General features: G+C 42.0%; 2 protein-coding genes across 3 annotated transcripts in view; one reads left to right on the top strand and one right to left on the bottom strand.

The window, feature by feature from the left end:
• Positions 1 to 10,941, top strand: part of arl13b (ADP-ribosylation factor-like 13b) — an 81,507-nt gene that overhangs the window by 46,834 nt on the left and 23,732 nt on the right. The gene's annotated exons all lie outside the window — the stretch shown is intronic.
• Positions 2,508 to 10,941, bottom strand: part of LOC308311414 (plasminogen-like) — a gene marked incomplete at its 3' end in the record, with an annotated part of 17,585 nt that continues 9,151 nt past the window's right edge. Inside the window, exons 6-11 of the mRNA XM_080758101.1 lie at positions 10,078 to 10,338; positions 9,180 to 9,437; positions 8,335 to 8,532; positions 5,437 to 5,632; positions 4,743 to 4,891; positions 2,508 to 2,674 (exon numbers count right to left, since the gene is read on the bottom strand). Of these exons, the coding sequence (XP_080614227.1) occupies positions 2,508 to 2,674; positions 4,743 to 4,891; positions 5,437 to 5,632; positions 8,335 to 8,532; positions 9,180 to 9,437; positions 10,078 to 10,338 (1,229 nt within the window). The remainder of the gene's footprint in view (positions 2,675 to 4,742; positions 4,892 to 5,436; positions 5,633 to 8,334; positions 8,533 to 9,179; positions 9,438 to 10,077; positions 10,339 to 10,941) is intronic.

Below are 10,941 nucleotides of genomic sequence, written 5' to 3'. Positions count from 1 at the left end.
ATGTTATTATAACAGCTACTCATGTTATGTGCAATAATTTGTGCAGTTATGGAAACAGCTCTTTGTGTTTATGCAAGAAAATGTAACACATTTATTTATTTACATATTGTGTGCATGCACATTGTACGTTGATACATTTTGCGAAAATAAAGCAATTGAAAGAGAGAAGTTATCAAGTATCATTAATGTCGTAATTTTATCTACTGGCCCCTGGCCCCTTGCCATTTTTGTAATGTGGCCCACAGGTAAATCTATTTGAGTATCTCTGTTCTAGGACATCTAATTTCAGCTTTTCCTCCCATGTATTGTTATATGGAGCATATAGGGCCAGGGCATAGCAGTGGCGGCAATTTTATGGTGCCACTCACAAATAGGCCATTTATTAAATAAATGTATATATATATATATATATATATATATATATATATATATATATATATATATATATATATATATATATATATATATATCTGTAGGCAGAGACGACATATCTGCGGTGTGTATATATATATATATATATATAAAACCGTGGGAGGTGCAAGTCTAGTTAGCAGGCATAGACATCAAAAAAGGACTGCACACTCCAGGGAACAGAGACGGACAACTTACTGCATCAACTTATTTATTAGCACGATGCGTTTCGCTGTGAGCTTCGTCACAGGCAAGCAGCTATAAACTACACAGGTTCATCCCAATGTTCTGGGCATCTTTGTAAAGTTAGTGTTAGTAAAAAGCAGGTAAAAGAGTAACGTTTGAGCAGACTAACATCAGTCACTCTACCATTCAATGTAGTAGAAACCTCTGAGTTTACACCGCAGATATGTCGTCTCTGCCTACAGGAAATACGTTCGCTGTGACCAGGGGACCCGTTTCTGAATCGGTCTATAGGCTACATGTCCTTTAGTTCATACTGAGGAACATAGTTACCCACAGTCTTTTCTCTAGCGCCACCATTAGGCCAAACCCTCCAGTTGTACAAAAGTAACTCAAAATGCATGATACTGGACACTTCATCATGACCTTTCCTTGGTAATGTTTAACACTGCTGGAAGCCATTTGAACATTGAAGGATAATGTTTAACACTGCTGAACATTGAAGAACACAGTGGAATAATAGAATAAAGAACTCTATTAAGAGACAAACTGCATCATTATACAGTAACTGCTACATTATACGATACATGTAACATGGGAAATTATACCTTATATAGATAGACTAGTGCAGCTTTTATTTAAGGTGTGATTAGTGGTTGGATACGTACCATATTTAGTTTAAGGTGTGATTAGTGGTAGTGAGTGGTTGGATACGTACCATCTTTAGTTTAAGGTGTGATTAGTGGTAGTGAGTGGTTGGATACGTACCATCTTTAGTTTAAGGTGTGATTAGTGGTAGTCAGTGGTTGGATACGTACCATCTATAGTTTAAGGTGTGATTAGTGGTTGGATACGTACCATATTTAGTTTAAGGTGTGATTAGTGGTAGTGAGTGGTTGGATACGTACCATCTTTAGTTTAAGGTGTGATTAGTGGTAGTCAGTGGTTGGATACGTACCATCTATAGTTTAAGGTGTGATTAGTGGTAGTCAGTGGTTGGATACGTACCTTCTTTAGTTTAAGGTGTGATTAGTGGTAGTCAGTGGTTGGATACGTACCATCTATAGTTTAAGGTGTGATTAGTGGTAGTCAGTGGTTGGATACGTACCATCTATAGTTTAAGGTGTGATTAGTGGTAGTCAGTGGTTGGATACGTACCATCTATAGTTTAAGGTGTGATTAGTGGTAGTCAGTGGTTGGATACGTACCATCTATAGTTTAAGCCTTAAACTATAGATGGTACGTATCCAACCACTGACTACCACTAATCACACCTTAAACTATAGATGGTACGTATCCAACCACTAATCACACCTTAAACTATAGATGGTACGTATCCAACCACTAATCACACCTTAAACTATAGATGCTACGTATCCAACCACTGACTACCACTAATCACACCTTAAACTTTAAGGTGTGATTAGTGGTAGTCAGTGGTTGGATACGTACCATCTTTAGTTTAAGGTGTGATTAGTGGTAGTCAGTGGTTGGATACGTACCATCTATAGTTTAAGGTGTGATTAGTGGTAGTGAGTGGTTGGATACGTACCATCTATAGTTTAAGGTGTGATTAGTGGTAGTCAGTGGTTGGATACGTACCATCTATAGTTTAAGGTGTGATTAGTGGTAGTCAGTGGTTGGATACGTACCATCTATAGTTTAAGGTGTGATTAGTGGTAGTCAGTGGTTGGATACGTACCATCTATAGTTTAAGGTGTGATTAGTGGTTGGATACGTACCATCTATAGTTTAAGGTGTGATTATTGGTAGTCAGTGGTTGGATACGTACCATCTTTAGTTTAAGGTGTGATTAGTGGTAGTCAGTGGTTGGATACGTACCATCTATAGTTTAAGGTGTGATTATTGGTAGTCAGTGGTTGGATACGTACCATCTATAGTTTAAGGTGTGATTAGTGGTAGTCAGTGGTTGGATACGTACCATCTTTAGTTTTGCCCCATCCAGCGACCACACACTCCTTTCCATCGGGGAAGAGCTGGTTTGGCAGACAGGCATATTTAACATAGCTGGTTTCCTTGGCACAGAACGGGTCATCGGTGAATTCCAGCTGGAGTAATGCTGAGACACAGGAAACAGAATAGAACAGTAAATAATAACACGGCGGTGGCTCAGGGGTAGAGTGACTGGATCGTAAACGCAAGGTTTCCAGTTGGAACCCGGTGTTCAGGGGACCTTAGTATAATCTGATAGACAGAAGGAATCGACTTTAAATGTCGTGAGACATGGCTAAAGCATTTCCGGGGGTCCTCAGCCCAAAAGGTTGAGAACCCGTGTTCTCTAGATAACATCACCTGTACCACTTGTTATCTAGACACCAGTAAGAACCCCTGATCTCTCTAAAACTGCCTCCCCCTGGCTAGCCGGGGCGCCTGATGGAGGGGAAAGGAACTGGTCGGAATAACGTGTCCCTTCCACGCGCTACGTCGGAATAACGTGTCCCTTCCACACGCTACGTCCGGCCGGGGAAATTCCCGTGTCAGAGTTCTGTGTCAGGGTTGCCCAAATATGGAGTGTTGTTGTGATGTCAGAACAGGCCAGCCGACACCGGGCACTGCCCTCCCTGTGGGGGTGTGGAACACTGCCCCCCTGTGGGGGTGTGGAACACTGCCCCCCTGTGGGGGTGTGGAACACTGCCCCCCTGTGGGGGTGTGGAACACTGCCCCCCCTGTGGGGGTGTGGAACACTGCCCCCCTGTGGGGGTGTGGAACACTGCCCCCCCTGTGGGGGTGTGGAACACTGCACTCCCTGTGGGGGTGTGGAACACTGCCCCCCTGTGGGGTTGTGGAACACTGCCCCCCTGTGGGGGTGTGGAACACTGCCCCCCTGTGGGGGTGTGGAACACTGCCCCCCTGTGGGGGTGTGGAACGACACCGGGCACTGCCCCCCTGTGGGGGTGTGGAACACCGCCCCCCTGTGGGGGTGTGGAACACTGCCTCCCTGTGGGGGTGTGGAACACTCCCTGTGGGGGTGTGGAACACTGCCCCCCTGTGGGGGTGTGGAACACTGCCTCCCTGTGGGGGTGTGGAACACTGCCCCCCTGTGGGGGTGTGGAACGCGTGTGGGGCGGAGCGGTTCTGGAGTTACGTGCCTTACAGCCGTCCGTATACACACCAGTGTGGTTTTTGGCAGAAAATTAGTTTTCACTTAGTGAATTAGTGTTGGTTTAGTTTTAGTCGACTAATTGTCATGAGATTTTAGTCGACTAAATCTACGGTCGATTTAGTCGACTAAAATGTATTTTAGGGGCCTTGATGCCTTGAAAATAGCCGATCTACAAGCCATGACGCGTTGTGAGCTGGTAGATCGGCTATTTTCAGCATGCAACCAAATGTAAAATGACTTATACTGGGGGCTCCATTTTCGTCACCGCTAAACCCCTTATCCCTAAACTTCTTTGCCTTTTTCTACTATTTTGAAAAACATTTTTGAATAGTTCAACTAGCCAATCTACATTGACATTGACAAGCTTGTAGACTGGCCATTTTAACTATTCAAAAATGTTTTGCAAAATAGTAAAAAAAGACAACGAAGTTTAGGAATAAGGGCTTTAGTGCTGACGAAAATGGAGCCCTGGATCTCTTGTCCACGAGTCCCTTCCTAACATTTTAGTCTAGTTTTTATTTGTTGACGGAATTGTCAGTATATTTAGTCATCATAGCTTAGTTTTAATTTAGTTTCCAATAGTTTTTGTCAGTGGAAAAATGTAGTCGACGAACATTTTTCGTCTTAGTTTAAGTCGATGAAATCAACACACGTACTGTACAGACAGACAGACGTACAGACAGACAGACGTACAGACAGACAGACGTACAGACAGACAGACGTACAGACAGACGTACAGACAGACAGACGTACAGACAGACAGACGTACAGACAGACATACAGAGATAACACCAGATTAACACATTTTGAGCGGGAACCCCTTTTGGTGATTACATATATATTATGTTATAATTTAGCTATTGAAAAAAAAAGAAAAATCGTTAAAATGTGCCTCAAATCTTTCCGAAAATTGTCATGATTTAGAAAACTTTTTTTTTTTAATTTCGACTTCAGGCCTGAATGGGTTAAGGTAAGAAATCAGCCCGTCTGTAAAAGAAGACATACAGTAAATGAATGGCCTCACCAATGTCATTAGTAGCAGCACCAATGTTGCCTAGTTTCCTGTAACCCAGAAAAACAAAGTCTCTCTTCACGGAGATGACCTGGTCTGACTCTTCTTTGCTCCCGATGTCCACTCCCCCCACGACCACCTGCATGTCCTTGGTGCTGTCACTGGAGAAACAAGCAAGTCAGTAATTAAGACCACCTGTGCATGTTAGCACCTTAGAGTATATATGAATAGAGACGGCACCCGGAGGAAACCCTGAGGCCAAATGGACATAGTGGCCGAATTTTGTATTGCAGCTCGAGCCAGCGCTGGTCCGTTGACTATCATTGCGCACGTTCATGTTATTGGGGCCATGACACGTGAACGAATGTTTCATGCGTGAACACGCACAAACGGCACAATGATAGTCAACGACCAGCGCGTTCATGTTATTGGGGCCAATCCATCCCAGAATGCACTTGTTCCTAGGAGTGAAATCGCCTCATGTGCTTTTGAGCAACTTAATGCAAGTGGATGGGAGGAGGAATCCGTCTCTATTCATATATACTCTAAGGTTAGCACATGTTAGCATTTAGAGCAGCTCATGTTACCACATGTTAGCATTTAGAGCAGCATTACCACATGTTAGCATTTAGAGCAGCTCATGTTACCACATGTTAGCATTTAGAGCAGCTCATGTTACCACATGTTAGCATTTAGAGCAGCTTACATGCAGTGAGCAGCAGTGAGGACCCAACAGGACGCGATGAGGACGCCGCCACAGGCGTGTCTGAACCGAGCGTTAGTTGAGTTTTTGGCTTTGTGCTGCAGGGACACCTGCCACGGATGGTCTCCAGGACGGGACAGAGTGCCTCCGCTGATCCTGAGTTCATTGCCGGTCGGGTCCGTGAGCCTGCCGCACTGGCCTGGGTCAAATGGAGACAACTAGCATGAGAGCCAGGGAGAGAAGTGTGTGTGTGTGTGTGTGTGTGTGTGTGTGTGTGTGTGTGTGTGTGGTACATGAACATGCATTTTGTAGGCTAATGTGGGAAATTCAAGATTTGTTTTTATCCACCATTATTTGGGAAATGACCTGGTCATGTATTATGCAGTCTGACACATGGATGTTGAAATGACCTGGTCATGTATGATGCAGTCTGACACATGGATGTTGTCACTTACTACTGAGTAGTCGGATGTCAAGAACTTCCACAGAAAAGTTAGAATTTCAAGGGAAAGTGTAAAACATCGTGTTACCGCGGCGCAGTGTTTAATCGCCTGGTAGAGACAGATATGATCAATTAAACTTACCGTAATATCAAAAAACAACAACAGCCATTAAGTCATCAATAATGTTTTTAGAACATAGTTAATTCTAAGTAATTGTAACTTGGCAGGGATTCATCGTTTGGCAAAGTGCTGTTCACTATTTAAAGGTATATTCAGTGATTTCACTTAATTCAAATATCACTTCTTTTTTTGTTTTGTTGTGATAATCCTCCCGCGACCGGGAGCCAGTGGAGGGAGCGGAGCAGGGGGGAGACATGTGAGAATTTTGGCTGGTTTAAGACCAAGCGAGCTGCGGCATTTTGGATCAGCTGGAGAGGCTTAAGTGCACATGCTGGTAGGCCAGTAAGGAGGGAGTTACAATAGTCGAGTTTTGATATTTTAATATGCAGGATTTACACCCGGGTTCTGTGCGCGCACCACTGGTCGCATAGAGTGTGTGGCATAGAAATGGTATTCACTCCTTCAAAGATCTTTATATTGATTTCTACAGATACGACATTTTTTAACACAACACACTGCTTCATTTCCAAACATACCTCCCAACTCATCAATGGAATCTATATTTCTACGTGACCCATTGCTCAAAGGAGGTGTTTCTATTATTTATAATTCTCTCTTATGTTTAGATAATAATGCCTCCTTGGAGTATTTAAAAACTGCTTGGGAAAACGATTTAGGAATATCTATCACTGACGAGCAATGGTCTACATCTCAAAAGTTTTGGCACTCTTCTTCAGTATGTGCCAGGCACGGTCTTATACAGTTTAAAATATTACACAGGTTACATTTGTTCAAAGAAAAAATCAACAGAATGTATCCAAATGTGAATCCAGCCTGCGACATCCACTCTAGCTCATATGTTCTGGCATTGCACTAAACTCACATCATATTGGCAAAGTATATTTAAATCACTGTCAGACATTGTTGAAAGACCTTTTGACGCGGATCCACTGACAGCAGTTCTGGGAGTCAGGGGGCCCGGGGTCAAACTGTTTAATAAAAAAGGAATTGCGTGTTTTTTTCTTTGTTTTATTTTTTCTCATTTAAAAAAGAATGTCTGTAATTCACTTAATTTACAACAACATGTTGGAAAAGTTTGAGAGCAAAAGTGTCTGTTCTGTTGTCTGTTTTGTTTGTCTGTTCACACTTGTCATTGTTTAACTGTTTTTTGTTTTTTCACATTTATATGTCTTTTTTATTATGTATTGTATGTGGAACATTTACATTGCCTGTTATTTTTTTCATTTTTATAATTGAACTCATTATCATTGTCGATAATATTCTGATGTCATACAAAAAATGCCTAATAAAAACAGTATTAAAATATATATATATATGAAGGATTTACACACTGCTTTAGCTTGTATTCATTGCCATGTTTTAAACTGTATTTCCTGTACGTTTGAAACAGCTATGGTTTGTGTTGTGTGTATTAACACTGCATAATAATACCCCACTTCCAAATGAATGGTGTTGGTAGCCTACTTGGAATTTGTGTTCTATGAACATCGTTTATTAATTAATGGCTTTTTAAGCGTAATCGATAGTTCATTGAGGCGTGGAAGGCAGAAGGTTATTATATGTGTGTATGTATGTATATATGTGTGTATATATATATATATATATATATATATATATATATATATATATATATATATATCCCCCACCTCCCTGGCCTCCTCCCTGTAGTTCTTATTCCAGGCGTTATGGGATATTAATTTATTGTATTGTTAATTGTGTTGAATCATGTGTTGATGGGTTATTACTGTGTATTTTTGTTCATGGATTATTGTATCTTTGGCTCTGCTCTGGGGAGTCATTGATATCAGAGCTGTGTCTCAGTGCACAGATAATCAGATAATGTCTCGGTACGCAGATTATCCGATATCACATGAGCAGAGCCACACCGCCATACTAACATGCAGTAGCTTTGCAATAAATGGTTTATGGTCAACCTGAGCTGAAGTGTGTCAATGAACTTTGATGATCATATCTATAGAAAAGTGTCTCTTACCAAGCAAATATATCAGGCCACTGTGTTGTGTTGGATCATGTCCAGCAGTAAAGGAAAACATTCCTAGGCTTGTTTCATTTTCTAAAGTAGCGTTCCTTGTCGAGTGGAAACAAGGATCTGTGCCTGTGATCTGGCAATCCATGACGCCTACTTTTAAATTAGTAGTATTTTAAAGCATCTGCGTTTGAAAACCCAACACCCCACTGTTTATTCCGGTTGGGAGAACTCGGAACTTTACCCCATAGCTCCACCCCCCAGCTATATTGATGACACAACGCTGTGTGTATGTATCAACACTGGTACTGACGACGAACGTACACTTACCTTCACATGTCAGAGATAAACGTGTCCATTTCCCAGCCACACACCTCACATAGGGGCTTCCTCCGTTCATAGTATATCCCACTATGCACTCGTACAGCACCGTCGCTCTGGGTGCGTACCTGGTCTTCATCGGGGTGATCATGATTCTGTTCGAACTGTAGACCTCTGGAGGGTCACAGTGCGTTGGAAGCTTCGGAGCTGTGGAGAGATGTGTGTATTGTGTATTTTTATTGTGTATTATTTGAACGTCTCATTACTAAATCGCCGCTACCTCGCGGTTACGCCTCTGATGACTTTTAACCCATTCTGGACGGGAAACACCCTTTTTGGTGTTTTAAGCATGATAAATAGCACATCAAGCTCATAGCAGCCGCACTATAAGCTTGTAGATCTGCTATTTTTGAAGAATCTTGAAAATGTGGTGCAAATCTTTGAATATATATATTCTTTCACAGTGAACGTTTTTAACTCGAATCTTTGCTTCTGGGGGGGGGGGGGGGGGTCCCTGGAACAACATATTTTCACACGGGGTCAGCGGCTAATTACATATATTTGTGGGGGTCCTTGACATGAAAATGTTTGAGAACGACTGACATAGAAACATTTGTTTTCTTCAGAAAACTGATTTAGAAGGCATTTGTAGAATCGTCCTCAGATCTAAATGGGTTAAAAAGACAGTAGACATTTTAGCTTTAGTCGATTAGACTTCCGGTTAATTTCGCAGTGAATTTTGGGGTCTTATAAAATACAGGGTATCTATCTGGCTGCACATTTTCATGACGGCTATTGCAGCTGTTGTTTGTGGTCTGTAAAAACTATGAGATGTTTTACTTTAGTTCACTTACGCTGAACATCTAGAGAGTGTAGTGATGACCTCTGGTATCCATGTGTGTTTTTCACCAGACAGAAGTACTGTCCAGAGTCTCCAGGAGACACATTGTTCTTCACCAGCTGAGGACCAGTGGAGATGGATCTGTGGTCTTTGTACCAGGTGTAGGTGTCTACTGGTGGGTTGGCTTCACTGCTGCAGGTCAGAGTCACTGTGCTGCCCTCAACAACGCTTCCTGGTGGACTCACTGATACTGAGGGCTTTTCTGGAGGGTCTGTGGAGGAATAAACATTGATTGTATACAGCATTTTAAACCAATATCAATAACAAATCAACTTAGGTTAAAATAATAACACTAATGTAATTATTTTAGACACTAAAGTAATCTAAAAACACTTAAAAAGAGCAAGATAGAAAGAATGTATTTCAATGTATTTTTCTAAAATGAATTATGATGGTATTTATGTTCATGCATAGCCAACACACACACACACACACACACACACACACACACACACACACACACACACACACACACACACACTGTAAGGATGGAGAGGGTTCTTGGTCACAAGCGCGGAAAGTGCTGACCTTTGGTCTTGGATGTTCTTCAGTTTTGGGAGCAAATTAAGAATGCTTAAATTGCAAGGTTAGTTTTAGAATCTCAATACAGACTAGGTTGACAATTAGTAATCGGACAGAGATTGGTGCTGGCAAGATGCCTTATAAAAGGAGGGAATGACGTCACAACTAGGTAGGCGTGACGACATCCCTGACACACACACACACACACACACACACACACACACACACACACACACACACACACACACACACACACACACACACACACACAAACACACACGCACAGACATCATTAATATAATTAGATTGTAATTAAATTAAAAACTCACAGTGGACAGCAACAGTGACTGGAGGTGAATGGACTGTAGCGATGTCGTTAAATGCCTCACAGTGGTATGTTCCACTGTGACTGGGCTGGACGTCAGAGATGATCATTGTGTTCTTCTGTGCCACTTCAGTGTTGTCTTTGTAAAGGATGTAGATCTGGATTGGTGGATGTGACCCACTGGCGCTGCAGGTCAGAGTGACTGAGCTTCCTTTGACAACATCTCCTGGTGGATCTACGGCCAAAAGGACATTCTTGGGACCATCTGTTGGAGAAAGATGTATATCTGTTTTACAGTCCTCCTCATCAGTTGTTTATGTTGTTTACGTGCTTCCTTGGCCCGGACCAACCACTGAGATCTCTGAGAAACTAGAAATATAATTCACCTGCAACACTGCCTACTCACTCTGCAGTAAACAAACCGACACACAGTATAAATGTGTACAGGCTATCTGAACATTCATAAAGTGACAATGTAATGATTCTAAAGACCAAATTGTCAAACTTTACCTAAGGAAGAGGCAAACATTGTGAAATATAGGCGATCTACAAACTCACAATGCCTCGCACTGCTTGCAGGTGGGGGGGTTGAACTATTGTAGATTGTGAGGCTGGGGGGTGTATACTATTGTAGATTGTCAGGTTGGGGGGTTGAACTATTGTAGATTAGATTTTAGTTGTGTAGTGGTAGTTTACCGTGTGTAGTAGACAGCGTAGTGGTAGGTGTTGTAGTTGTTACTGTAAAAAAGGAAAACAACAGTCAGGCCTGCAGCGCTACCCCAAAAGAAAAGAGGCATTCGACAATTTACTATTTAGGCATTTATCAGACGCTGTTAACACAACCGTTGCTGGGATTCCTTCAAAATAG

This window comes from Protomyctophum bolini, assembly GCF_963924005.1.
Source record: "Protomyctophum bolini genome assembly, chromosome: 24".
Lineage (NCBI taxonomy): Eukaryota > Metazoa > Chordata > Actinopteri > Myctophiformes > Myctophidae > Protomyctophum > Protomyctophum bolini.
This window is presented reverse-complemented; position numbering and strand designations above follow the sequence as displayed.